At 36.9% G+C, this 14,467-nt stretch overlaps 1 protein-coding gene across 1 annotated transcript in view; it reads left to right on the plus strand.

Moving 5' to 3' along the window:
* The window catches only part of COL28A1 (collagen type XXVIII alpha 1 chain), a 67,633-nt gene extending 53,534 nt beyond the window's left edge, over positions 1-14,099 (plus strand). Inside the window, exons 29-38 of the mRNA XM_010399127.4 lie at positions 167-235; positions 5,087-5,155; positions 7,117-7,197; positions 7,280-7,315; positions 7,495-7,531; positions 7,832-8,386; positions 9,540-9,727; positions 11,816-12,032; positions 12,461-12,637; positions 13,302-14,099. Coding sequence (XP_010397429.1) covers positions 167-235; positions 5,087-5,155; positions 7,117-7,197; positions 7,280-7,315; positions 7,495-7,531; positions 7,832-8,386; positions 9,540-9,727; positions 11,816-12,032; positions 12,461-12,630 — 1,422 coding nt within the window. The 3' untranslated portion in view covers positions 12,631-12,637; positions 13,302-14,099. The remainder of the gene's footprint in view (positions 1-166; positions 236-5,086; positions 5,156-7,116; positions 7,198-7,279; positions 7,316-7,494; positions 7,532-7,831; positions 8,387-9,539; positions 9,728-11,815; positions 12,033-12,460; positions 12,638-13,301) is intronic.
* Positions 14,100-14,467: the final 368 nt, after the last annotated feature.

Consider the following 14,467-nt stretch of genomic DNA (forward strand, 5'->3'; position numbering starts at 1 on the left):
CAAGGATAATTACCACAGCGAGAAAGTGTAAACCAAAGAAGAATCAGAACTAGAGTCTTTGACATGGTTTTACTTTTTTGCTTACAGCAATTTTGGGATTATTTCCATAGTGTTACCACGAGTTTACCTCCTGATCCTTCTTTTTTTGCCTCACTGACTGTTATAGGGTATTATGGGACGTAATGGCTTCCCTGGCCCACCTGGCCCCCCTGGTGCCAGCATACAAGGAGACAAGGTAATCCGGGTTAATGCCATATCTGGTCAGTTTCTTCTAAAACTGTTTCTTAAAGAGGCTGTCTTTTTTCTGTCTTTGCCACCAAATCAGTGAACTCCTGCAAATATTAATTTTACACTTTAGTTTCTTATTCGTAAGCTATGCAATATTTACTTTGTTTGCTGTGTTATCAGTATTGTTTGCATCCAATTGCTCTTCTATTGTTCTTGTCATTAAAAATATATTTAACCTGGAGAAAAAAGGCTTATCTCTGCCACACCTTACTGTTTTACTTAGATCTGTGGTTTTCTCTGGGTAGCACTTCTAAGAGGCAGTAACAGAGATCTACTGTGGCAAAATAAGTTAAACAAAATGTTGGAATATAAATGAAATTAGGTAGTCTCCCATATACTCTTAAGTGAGTTTTTACTCACCCAATTCCAGCCACAACTTCTCTCCTTAAAAGGAGAAACACAAACAAGACAACATATTCTAAGCATTCAGTTGTTAAATTGCCTTGTCACAAATGTGTGGAAAATTTATTAAAACTGGAGGCTCCAGTGGAGAACAGCCCAAGTTTCTCCTGTTTTCCTTAAATCAATGTGCTTAAAATAGAGCATATGGCTGAATATTTCCCTGGATCAAGAGTATTGTGCTCAGGCCTCCAACGCTAAGTGGTCAACCACCGGTGATTCAGTAAAAGGAGCAATGTTCTAGTTGGGTTAGAAAAGGTGCCTCCCTATACTGTGATTTTGGCTCTAGATACTAAAGCCATCAGGGAATTCACTGGCAAACAGGTCTTCCTTGGAAAACAGTGACATTCTGAAGCAAACAAACAAACAAATTGTGAAAATGTATGTTGTTTGCAATATGATTCAGAGGAGAATCAGCTTTACCAGAAAAGCACAGATTCCTTTGGAATTTATTTTATTCAAGACTTACTTTGATTACATCTTCAATGTCTTTCATTTTTATATTTGTGTTCCATCATTTCTGTTTCTATTCTGTAGAGGGCTCTTCCCTTTTTTTCACTGTGAGGTGTTTCATAGCATAAAAACATACTTTCTTATGTTCTTTCTTTTTCCCTTATTGTAGAACTCCCTTTTATGGGTTCTGATTTATCTTGTGTGTTGGGTTGACCCTGAGTTGATGGACAGTCTTTAAGACCAATTACGCTTCCCCAACACATCTTGTTTCCAGACTTTCTTAGACAGAGATCTCAACATGGTTAAGAGTCACAACTGTCTAGACCTTTGTTCTGATTTGTTTGAAATTTGGCTCTGTATTAATTGTTATCAGTAATCACAAAGCTAATACATATTGTAGTGTGAGGACATAAAAAACCTCCTTATTTTCTTTTCTCTTCTTCCTTTGTTCACTGAATCTCCACAGGCTCTTTGCTGTATTCTTGTGAAAATCAGAAAATTTTTTCCCATCTCTGTATTGCTTTATGGTATAGGAAAACTCTTTCCTGTCTGCCTTTAATAACAATTTCTGTTGTGTTTCCAGAATCTAATATTTGGGTTATATCTTTGTTAATTCTATGGGTATGCAAGGTTAATTATAAAAGCACAATTACCATTCTGGACAAAAATGTTTCAGCAATCAAATGCATCTGATGATACATTAAAAAATATACAGATTACATAATATTATTCTGTTCCTGTGAGAAGGTAAGGGTTACCCACAATATGGTCAGTGTGTACATATACACTTCTCTCTCTCTCTCTTTCTCTCTCCCCCCTTGTCTCTCTCTCTCTATATATATATTTAGATATGCACAGATGTATGTCTGGATGTTATGTTGGCACTGCTATGAAAAAATATCTAAAGCATGTTTTACAAGTGTAGAGAACTCAGTGTCATTATGGAAGCTTTCCAGTGGAAGAAGAGAGTTCACTGACACACTGTCAAAGAAAAGCATGTTTCTAATGCAAGGATGTGGAATTTAGGGATGTTGGAAAGTAGTGTGTCCTGGTTATGAAATGTCTTTGGGCTTGAAAACAAAACTGTAATGATATGGTGGGTCAAACTCAGCTTCTATTGTTTTTGTAGCAGTCCATGAATTGTGTAGGCACCATCAGTCTTGCAATTTCTAATTTCTTCCCTTACCAATTGCTATTTTAAATTATGATTATTTTTATATAATTCTTAGGAGCAGCTTATTTCTGAGCCACTTTTGCAACTGTCTTGCTCTGGTAGCACTGGTTTCCTCCACACACTAATGCTTGTTGATCTTCTATTTTGTCGTTCTATCTCTTCTCATGTCAAACTTCATTCTTTTTGGCCACTCTTCATCAGATAAAAGCTACTCTACTCCTGCATTTGAGCTACCAATATTACTCCAAATATTTTTTAATATATGGAGAGAGATCTTGGTCTGCACACGGTAAGAATGGAATGCCAAAAATGAGTTGGTTTTCAAGTTATGTTGATAGCTATGTTCACAGATCTTCTTTTTTTATACCTGATTCCCTTTCAAAACCACAGTCTAGACATTCTCAGATCTGCACTCAGTTCATTTTGGTAATACTGGTGGTCAAGTTTGATTTTAATTATGTACATGGATTGAACTGTCAAAGCCATAAATATTTTTAAATTAATACAGCACACTTCTTGGGTTTTACTAAATGTACTGTTATGGAATCCATGATAAAACCTTCTAATGTTGATTGATACTTGTTGCACAAGTAGAGGAAGCAGGATTTGGTTCCACAGTTGATGTGTTAAAGGATGAAACTCACATGTGTGCTTGTGAGAAATGTCAGCTGTATGGGTATGAATTTACTTAGAACAGTAGGTCTCATTCAGTTTTCATTGCCTGAACACCATCCTAACAATGTCAAATGGGCAGCAACAAATGGCAGTAATAAATCTAGTTTTGTTTGGTCTGACATGTATTACTAGTGAATGACCACTGGAATACACAGCATATCCTGATTTTGGTTTATATGCGTGTGCTCTGCAGACCTGCAGAGGTGTTAACCAGGAAGCTGTGTGATGACCCGGGGGGAGGGATAGTCCATCCCAGTGCTGAACAGCAAGCCTTGAAACAAACTGGCACACTATTTCACTGTGTTTAAAAGCCATTTGCATTAATACCTAAATGAGGACCCCGAGAAGCACAATCCTGCTGAAAAGCAACTTAAAGGAAATTAGATTAAATAGTCACTGTGAGCTCCTATGACAGAAATAAATAAATTGTGCATCCCATCACCTTAGGAGTATTTCCTATTCACAGGAAATCCCCCTAGTGGATCAGCTATGTAATTTGATACATCCACTGTTTTCCAGTCTCCAGCATTTACATAATAGTGTCTGAATTGCTGCTGCTGTAAGAAACTGGGGAGAGGGGAAGTTCTGCTTACAGAGGCAAGAGGCTACTGGTTAGCAGGTCAGGGATAGGTAGCCCTGATGGCAAGCAGAGCTTTTAATTCCCCAAGTCGGGGCTAGTAGACCAAGAGGCACCCACAGGGCAAGGCTATGAAAGCAGTACTCCAGTGGAGATGTGAACAGTGGAGTGCCTTGGATACCTTTCCTAGCACAGGGCAAGACCACAATGCACCCAAGTGCAAACAGAAGCCGTCATCTCAGCAGGATCTCAGTTAGATCTGGAATTCAGACAGGGAAAACCATCCATGGACATGTAGTACACTGTGTCTTCGAGGAGCTGCATCTCATTGCCTGACTCCTGGTGAATTCCCAACTCATGTGAGCCAGGAGCCCTTAGTACAAGGAAGAGAAGGTTGGCTTACCTGTGCGCTGTGCAGCTGTTTCTCTGCCTGCAGAAATCCGTAAGCCCCTATCCAGCACAGCAGGGATAGTCAGTGATCGGTCCTGCTGCACTGGTGCACCTTAGGTGAAGGCTGGATAAACTTGGAAACATTTTTGTGTTTTTCTGTCCATTATGAGCAGTATCACCCCTTTAGACCCATTTGTGAGTAGCAATACAAGAATTAGTAAAAGATGCTTCAGAGGGGCAGTGAGAGCTCTTGACTGAAAAGTAGAACAGACTAACCCTGTACTTGCACCTCATAGTTAGGTTTGATACAGGTGGTAACTGCTCCTGATCTCACTGACATTCTCTGGAGCTGGTTTTGGTATCTGCACCAGGCACTGCTGTTAAGTGAATTATTTATGTAATGTGAATTATGGTGAAGCATTTATGTACCAGGAAATATAATCACTTCTAGCTGTGTTTAAAATGCATACAGCAGCTGTAAAATCATTTGTGTTACCCTATTAAATAAAGCAAGAAAGTTTCTGGAATCCAGAAGCTATGAAGAATTTTCTGTGTGTATATAACAGCTGTATTTTATAACATTGTGTGCCCACACTGCTAGTATGGACATGCTTCTAAAGTCAAAGTACATGCAGCAGGGCATGTGTAGCAATCCTTATAAACAGTTTTGAGCTTTGTAACTGGACTGATACTCTCTTTTGAAGTATCAGCAGAAAAGTGCTCTGCTTTCCACACTGTGAAGGGTAGAGATGTCTTCTTATTTACTTAAGATCAGAAAAACTAAGTTTACCCTGGAGAGATCATGAATGTGTGTTTTTAGAGAAAATTTGGTTTGGACCTCATTTTACTGCTCATAGACAGGATAAATAAGCATCTGAGCCTCTAAGAGGTTAGTTTTGTCTTTCAGCTCTTTCAGTGGAATGACAAATTTTCATTTAATTAATCAGGAATTAATAAGGTTCTCATTTATGTTCTGAATCATAGCCAATTGCTTATTTCTCCAGCCTTAGACTAATTTTGTGTGCTTCATCCCTGCTTTCTCTATGATGCAGAGTGTTCTAAAGTGAATAGAGAACAGCATAGATTTTACATTAATTTTCAGTTAAACTTAAGTTTCATATTCTGTTTAGGGAGAAAAAGGAAATAAAGGTTTTCCTGGACTAAAAGGATCATTAGGACTTGGCCTTCCTGGACAAAAGGTAAATCCTAAGTTTGAAGTAAGGAAAAAAAAGGGGGTTTTTTCCTTTATTGGTGATTTGGTGTGACAGGTCTTTGAAGAGAAACAGAAGGCAAAGACATTACCTTGTTTAGCTTGCAAGGTAGGTACCTACTATTCATTGTCAGCTTTGAAGTCTGTGAAAATCCTAATGGTCATTAAGGACCAGATTACAAAGTAGGACCTAGAATGAGGTCATACCTGTTAGCAGGAGAATAATTCTAAGTTATTAAAGTTATGTATTCAGTTATTTTTGATGTTTTTGGGGTATTATAAAATGTCCTTTTATTTGCCAGTCTGACAAAAAAAGGAATTGCTTTAGAATTAATATCATTTAAGGGCTTTGTTTTATTTGACTTGTTTTTTTCTGCAATGATTGAACGCCAAGCTTGAATCTTTCCTTACTGAATAACTTCCTGGTTTTTATTAAAATTGTGATAATTTCCTACACTTAACTATTCACATATAACAGCTTGGGAGCTTTTATGCGAATATCAAGCTCTTTCACACAAATTCAAATTTCTGCCTCCTAGTTCTGTTTTCACTCACATTCCAAATGCCACATACTATAATAATAGCTGCAATATTTTCACTGATCTTCATATTCATCTTGTATATTGGCTAATCTTTGTGACCCAATGTAAATCTCTCCAAGTGACTTTTCTCCAAGCAAACTTTTGTGTTTGTGTTAATATAGCAGTCTTGTCACACATGAAAAGGAATGGTTTAGTTCAGCAGGAATTTTGTATATAAACCAAAAAGATCAGGTTTTAGTATATTTAAGGGTAAGAAAGTAGCACCACCACCACAGTCAGCAAATCATATTTGCTTTTCCATTATTATTAATGCTGACATTAACTTTGATGATGTTCGATTCAATTCATTGACAGGTAATGGAAAGTAATATCCTTTGCTGGATACTATGATTTTGTAAAATAGAATAAGAACTGTCTTCCAAGACCTTACTTAGTTGAAACTGGTTTTCTTAATGCTGTGGAGAAGCTGTGTACAATTTCCAGATTTACACCAGTTTGAATAAGATCAGAATCAGACTGAGGGTCAAAAGGGTTCTTTAAAACTGGCAACAAACTGGTAACCACAGTGAAGGCTGTGACACAGGAGTTACCTGTGTGTTTCCACTGGCTGGATAATAATGAGGAATGATATCAAAATAGACAGTAATCTAGACAAATTCATAAGCTTTAAAATTTCAAGTGAAATGTAAGCTGGTTAGTAATTTCCAGAGAGAAGTAAAAAAACTGTCCTGTACAATCTTCTTCTTTAAAAAAATGTCTAATTTAGAACCTGAATCTTATTTACAATATATTTTATACCTGCATTGTATGAAAACTGTCTCGTAATGTTGAAACCTCTCACTTTTTGGAAATCAAAAAGTCTAGTCAGTTGAGGGGAAAAGTGCAGAATTGCTTCTAAATGTGAAACATTGTATTTTCCAATGGATATAACAGTCCAAGCATGCCTCTTCTCATATGTCCTTTGAAAGCTCACAGGTTTTCATTTGGCTTTTATGCAGAGCTGGTGTGAGTTTCAGCACAGGGGCTGATCTGAGGCAGTTATATCTCTCCATAAGTCTAAACTAGCATAGGTCCACTATAAACATGGTTTTAGAGTTCAAGAAAATCAAAGAACAGTAAATATTATAGATTCTTGACATTTGCATATAGATGTCTTTACTCCCCCTCAAGAACTAAGGTAAGTTTTCGTAGAAATTTCTCAAAGATGCTTTTACTGCCCATTTTGCTTTCTCTGAGAGCCTGCTTTCAGATATTCTCCTTATAATACATACAAGATAAGCTATTAATAAAAAGAAAAAACAACAAAACAAGCCAGAAAATTTATCTTTAAAGCTCATGGAACCTTCCAGCTCTGACAATCAACAAAACTGGAGCTATGACTGTATTTAATACAGTTGTTTTAAATTAGGGAGACTATGGAGATAAAGGTGATCCAGGGAGCAAAGGTGCCAAAGGAGAGATTGGAGACCCAGGACCTCCAGGGCCAAAGGTAAAACACATTTTCATGTTACTTAAATTTACAAAATAGAAATTAAGCAAATTGTTAATTATATCACCCTACACGTTTTCAGGGAAGTGGGGGAAGAAAAGGTGAAGCTGGTCTTTCAGTAAGTATATAAATAAATTATTTGAAACAATAGTAGTTTATCTGGGGAAAATATTTAAAGGTTACGTGATCTTTATGAGGGTCTTTATGAGATATTGCATTGCCTGCATTTTTGTAAATAAATAAATATTTCAGCATTCTTAACACCAGAACACACAACAAGTTAATACTCTTTTTCAGAGAGAAGATGTTATCAGACTTATCAACGAAATATGTGGTAAGGATTACAGTATGGAAAAAAGTAGTTCTGATAAAACACAGTGAATTTATATTGACTGAATGGATTTTTCCCCTGCATGTTTGTGTGTCAGGATACCACTGATATGAAAACGATGCTCGCTATGTTGCCAGAGCTATACCTGAAATAATTTGGTCCAGCTCTGTTTCTGTGATCAGTACCAGTAACTAGAAATTAATTCATTAACTGGGTTTTAACTGACTGTAAATCTGATGTGTGAGCTCAATTCGTTTTTTGAAGGTGGTTTCTCATAAATTGTCTGAAATGGGTATTTTCTAGGTTGTGGTATCAAATGTAGAGTAATACCACTGGAACTAGTATTCGTCATTGACAGTTCAGAAAGTGTTGGACCGGATAACTTCAATATTATCAAAACCTTTATGAAAACATTCATTGACAAGGTTTCAGCCAACCACGCTACAACCCGCATCGGCATCATCAACTTCAGCCACAAAGTGGACCTGGTGTCTTCTCTGAACCAATACACAAGCAAAGAATATCTGAAATCAGCTGTTGACAAGATGCCCTACTTAGGAGAAGGTACATACACAGCTTCAGCTATCCAAGAAGCCATTCGCTTATTCCAGGCAGCGCGCCCGGCAGTAAGGAAGGTGGCTGTTGTAATAACGGATGGACAAGCAGACAGTCGTGATAAAGTACGACTGGATACTGTAGTAAGAGATGCCCATGCTACAGATATTGAGATATTTGTCATTGGGATTGTTCAAAGGACTGATCCTCATTATGAAGATTTCCTGAAAGAAATGCAGCTCATTGCAACAGACCCTGATGACGAACATGTTTACCAGATAGATGACTTCATAACACTTTCAGGTAAAAGAAACTATTTCATTAAGAGGAAACTTGAAATAAGCATGTAAGGGAGTGTGGCCTCTCCCATGGCCAGGCAAGGCAGCCTACTGAGTGGCAGCTTTTATTTCTCTGTTGGATAAAGCTCACTCTTGTTTCGCATCATCTTTGGCCAAATGAAACCTTTGCCAAATTTTTGCCTCTTGCAGAAACAATAAACTACAAAGAACATCAATTTTCTAAGCCCAGGTCTTCTTTGGGATACTCCTCTTTTGTGAGAGATTGCATCAGCCTTCCTTCACAGTCCTTTTGTGCTTGGCCATAGTTTCATCCGAGAGAGATGTAGATTTCCCTCCACCTTGATGTAACATCTCGGACTCTCTCTTTCTTTTGGGCCTTGTCAGTCTTGGAATCCCTCCACTCTCTCTTACAAGCATTCTTTCATTTTTTTGGTTTTTTTCTGAAAGCCATAGGGAAACCTATGCTTTCACCCTGATTCCAGGGAAAAAATGCTGGACCCGCACACAAGGGAATGGGATATGATAGACATTGTATATTTCAATGTATGTGGCTTGAAAAAATTCTGTGGCTACAGGTGAAATCAGGAGCAAACCCAGAGGAAATCTATAATGACCTATGAAAAAAAAAGTACATTGACCTAGACTAACTGTAGACCAGCCTATACTTTTCCTGAGCATAATCTTATTTTGCTATGCTAAGACTGTGAATGAAGTTAAGTCTGGATTTAAGGCATTAAGAGGAATCCAAGCTAATTTTCTGGTTCCAGTGGGATTACGTTTAGGGCTCTGACTCAGACTTTAGCATTCAATATAAAAATATTCCCATTCACTAGTGTTTTTTGTTTTTGCAAATAAGTAGAAAACTGTTGCCCAGATTTTCTTTTTCTTTCTTACATGTAAAGGCTTTCTTCCCTTCACTCTCATTTTTCATCTGTTTCTTCTTAAAATGAAAACATGGCATTAAAATAAAATAGTTCAGAGACTGTGTTACTTTATTACTTGTCATTTGCATTTTGACATCACTACAAAAGATGGTGTTTCACAAGACCCTGTGATTAAAGGTTTAGGGTTAATACTGCACTAAGAGCTTGTGCTGAATCATTGTGACTTCTTTTGATTACTATTAAAAAATGTCATCAATTCATTAATCTTTTCAGCTCTTGAAAATAAACTGATCACAAAAATCTGTGAGAATGAGTCTTCAATCTACACCAGAAATTACAATGTGTTATCTCCATCTCCAAGTCTGGAATCTGAAATTCCCAGGGAAGATGCTAATGGCCAGTTACCTAAAATGACTACTTCCGAGACTGATACGCTTCCTACTGAAGGAATTGGTTCCCCAGTGAGTAAAGAAGTAACAGTTATCAAATGTTTTTAAAATATGTGTCTTTATTTGAATTCAAATATTTTACCATCTTTATTTCACCATCTGCCTTTTAATATGCAAATAACATGTCATTTGACCAGACCAATGTGTTTGGAAAAAACTTTTAAAGTTAGAGTGAACTTATTTGTTGAGAACAAACATTTACAAAAGAAATAGGGTAATACTGCCTCTTGGTTTCAATAAATGCTAACAGTACTCATATTTTTTGTAGGTCGTAAGCTCAGAAGTGAGTTAAAACTCGTACATTTCTATTGAGGCGTGCACACAGTGGATAAGACATTTATTTATGTGCAAGCTGATTGTTACTACAATGCTTCTTGTTGTGGCATGCACTTTCCAGGTTGTTCCCGGCCATATTTCCAAGTTATTAAGCCTTTGGTGTTGTTTCACTTTCCACATTGGGCTGTACTTATAGGACTCCTTATTTGTTACTCTTCATTCTCCAGCTTTAAATTTCTCCTGAGCTGCACTGAGGTTCTGCCCTCCAAAACAGTGCTGCTGCACAGACAGACAGGACAGGGAGAGCTTTAATGCAATAGATAATATTTTCTGCAAGTGTGTATCACCTTAGTTCCCTTACTGGGTCTCCAGTATTTTTCAGCCACTGTCAGGGTATTGGGTTAGGATATTTGTCACCTTTGCAGTAGATCAGCACTAACACCTTAGGGTGTTTTTATTGCTTTGCCTAAAGTAGTCAGTGATAAAAGTTGAACTTTGCTTGCCCCTATTAACCAGATGGATAAACTGGTTGAAATATTTGATGTGTAAACCTCTGTAGCTGCATGGAATGGATATAGCAGACCATGATACTGGTATTAAAATATTAATTGAATACAGATTAGAGATAATTAAATATTACTGACTTACTGTGGAGGAGTCAATGGATTATCCACTTATTAATTATTAAAGATTATTTATCCTTGTGTTATTGTTTATATAATACCGTTCATAATTAAATAGTTCACTTTCAAAATCCAGGTTAATTTCTAAGAATAAGAGCTCCTTTGGTAGGCGTGATTGATTTAGGGTTTGGGCTTGTAGTACCTCTAGACAGATCTGTGAGACACTGAGGGTCAGTTTTGACATTCTGTATTATTAAGAAAAATAAAAGTAAACCAAGACAGATGCTGACTTTATAAAGCATGTGATAAGAATCAGAAAGGATTCTTAGGTAGGTTCTCAGATATATCAGATAGGATTAGATGCTCACACACTTGGTTCTGGCTGGCTGTGGTTATAGTTAAATCTTCAAACTGTTGAATTACTATCATATATAAACACAGTCTTTTTGTAGACCTAGAGAAGAAATGCAAAATTTTAGGATTGGATGAATTGTCTGCACCTTTACATTTCACCTAGGCTGAGTTCCAATGACTCTGAAGAGTTTTCTCAAACTGACTTTGTCAGTAGTGGCCTGTAAATGGGAAGATATTGAATAGTATCAAATTCCTATCTCTTCTCAGTAGGTAATCAATGTCTGATTAAGGCAGCTATTTGTACTATACTGTACTAAGAACCTTGCAAGTCTTCTTGAATATACTACAATTTTAGAGAGGCGATTTTTTATATAATAGTTGTAATTTGAAGACCAGGGTTGACTGCTTAACACTTCTATCAAGGTAAATTCTAAAATTCTAATGATTAGCAACTGGCTGTTAGCCAGAAATATGACAGATTGAAGATGTCAGATCATGCCCAATGAGTGTACTAGATGTTAAGCAGCACTGATTTATCAAAAAATTCCTTCCATTTTTTGTTTTATTAGTATTACGGACTAAGTAGTGACTGGAAATTTGCTTGAATTGAATGAATTCAGCTGAATGACTAAATTGAAGTCATTACTTTGCCTTTTCATTATGCTCTCATTGTCAGAAAATTATGGTTCCATACTGAATAATCACTAGAAGAAGGTCCAAACTGACCTGCTGTTAACAGTATTTTTTCACACATTGTTTAGCAAAATTTTCCTGCATAATTCTGTAATTTTTTTTCTCATGGCATCTGAGCCCAGACAGAATTTTAAGATTTTGACTCCTTTTGCAGCATAGTCCATCGCAATCCAGATACACTGAACCTCTGCCATCTGCTCAGGACCACACTGTGACCACCTCTGCTCACAGAGAATCGATACTTCCCCCAGTTTATAACATGTCTGAAATCAGACCCCTGAGTCCAGTTGTCAATCCTTTGTTTGGTGGAACTGCTGCTGAAGATCACCAGCCAGCTGTGTTGCAAACACAGGTAGCAACAACCCAAAAAAGTGAGTAATAAATACTGCCCGCAGATAGCGCGTAGCAAGACTGTACCAAAAAAAGCAATGAGCAAACCCCACTCCCCCTTCCAATATAATTTAGATGTTATGACTTTTTGTATTTCTGGGTGCTCTGTCTACAGACACTACACACAGTCAGAGCCAGATTTTCAGACTCAGATTATACCCTTGTGTACCAACTGCATGCTTAGGTATTTCAATAGCAGCTTGATTCTTGCATCAGGATTTAGGCAGTCTTATTTCCAAGTGATCCTGTGTATTTTTAGGCCTGTTCAGGTATGCCATTAATGGAAATGGAATTTGGCCAGGCACTACAAGAAAGAGAAAAAAGGGGTGCTTTTCCTACTGAAGGAGGCACTTCTAAGATAACAACTTATCCCCAGAATCCGAGCTAACTTTTACTGATGCACTTTCAGATCCAAGGTGCTTGGAACCTATGAAACCAGGGGATTGTTGGGACTACGTGGTGAAATGGTATTATGACAAGAATGGCAATTCTTGTGGCCAGTTCTGGTATGGAGGTTGTAATGGTACCAACAACAGATTTGAAACAGAAAAAGAATGTCGAGAAACCTGTGTTGATTGATTAATAAGTAAGTTGTCTCCTTCAGGTCCCCCCTTGATCACTTCTTTTCGCCCTTATGTTTTATTTTACATTAATCAAAATTCAGTTTTCCTTTTCAACTCACAGCCTATGCAGTCAATATCACAAGGTCCTTCTGCAATTTCTTGCAGTCACTCCTTTTCTTTACAACTTTACTACTGCTACTTAACTACTTTAAAGGGACACAATATTGTCACCTACTCCAACTTTGTCACCTCCCTATTTACTCCCTTCTCTAGATAACTTATTATTATCTTGAGTAGGACAGACCACGGCATCCATCCTTCAGTGACATCTGTCCACTGACCATTTATCCCCTTTTTTTGTTTTATTCTTTTCACAACTTACAAGTTATAAGACTGTCCCTCTCAAATCAGTGCAATTTTCCTTTGGGGAGGGACCTTACATTTTGGAAATCCAGTCAGCCTATACTGGCTATCTTAGATCCCTACTCTTAGTGAGCAAGGAATGGCCTTCAGAGAGGTTATTTATCAATAGTGCAAAACTGCCTTTACAAAAGCCATATAACTCACCCCCAATAACTTGCATTAAATACTCTATTTCGACTTTCAGTACAGGAAAATTTTATTGAACTGCAGACCATGTTTTTCAAAACTTTTCAGGAAAATTAAACAATTTCTTATTTATTCTAGAAATTACTTCTATTGGGAACTTTCGAAGCTGGAAGTTCATGTGTTCTGAGGAAGAACTGGCTGAGAAGAATCCAAAATGATGTGTTAACATGAAGTTATTGCTGCTGCACTTTATTGCTTTCCCCACTATGGTCTGCACGTTAACCAGATTCCCGTATAATGTACGCTGTCTGCAACACCATAGCAATAACTTGGGATCACACATACAGACACACCTTTTCCCTCCAAATTCACAGTAACTTGATACTACTTCACATGGCAATAATGAAATTCTATTTTTCAGATTAAAATGTCAAAACTGTTTACATTTTATTCTTAATGATAGAGGTCTCTTAGTCTCATGGAAGAATAAAATATGCTCTAGTTTTAAACAATAGTAAGTGGTTCCTGAAATTAGCACTCTTAATACAGCATTTAGAGACATAAATAAAGATTTCTATTAATTAGAGTTCCTCTTTGGAATGTAAGTAACACAGCTATAGGTGATTAGATAGGGGTTTTGTCCGTTAGTAAAGCACACTTAGATTAACATCCAAAACACACATTAAAAACAGGATTCTTCATGTCCTTTAGGCTAGTCAGTACATTTCAATTTCTCAGGGCCTCTGGGTTAAAAAAAAAGAAAAATTTATTTCACTCTAATATATGCTACTAAACCAAAAAAGGGAAAACCACTGAAAGATGTATAATAATGTTTACCCATATCCTTTCTGTTTTTAGCCATAATCCTATATAAGCACGTTGTTAAAACTGAAAATGACAAACATATGATTAAAACGGAAATTAATACCTGATGAAGAGTCAAGCATCATTATTTCTTCATAAACAAAAGACTAGAATCTACACAGCCAGTATGGACAATTCTTGATGTGTTTAAACAATTCCTTACACAATTTATGAACAAATGACAGGATGTACCTTGCAAAATGAGCTTTTTTTGCAGCAAATAGGATGCAAACCTAATTCTATGGAAATCAGTGCTTGAAGAAGAGTTTAAAAGTTTTTAATTTTTTTTCCCAAAAATCTGACCTTTTAAAGTAAGTTTGAAGTTAGAAATGAAATAAACTGAGAACAGCCCCAGAAAACATCCTGTTCTTATACTCAGAACTAAAATGATGATAATATACTCATACTAAAATGATGATCTCTCAAAAAACCTCCGAGGG

This window comes from Corvus cornix, chromosome 2 (assembly GCF_000738735.6).
Source record: "Corvus cornix cornix isolate S_Up_H32 chromosome 2, ASM73873v5, whole genome shotgun sequence".
NCBI classification, from domain to species: Eukaryota; Metazoa; Chordata; class Aves; order Passeriformes; family Corvidae; genus Corvus; species Corvus cornix.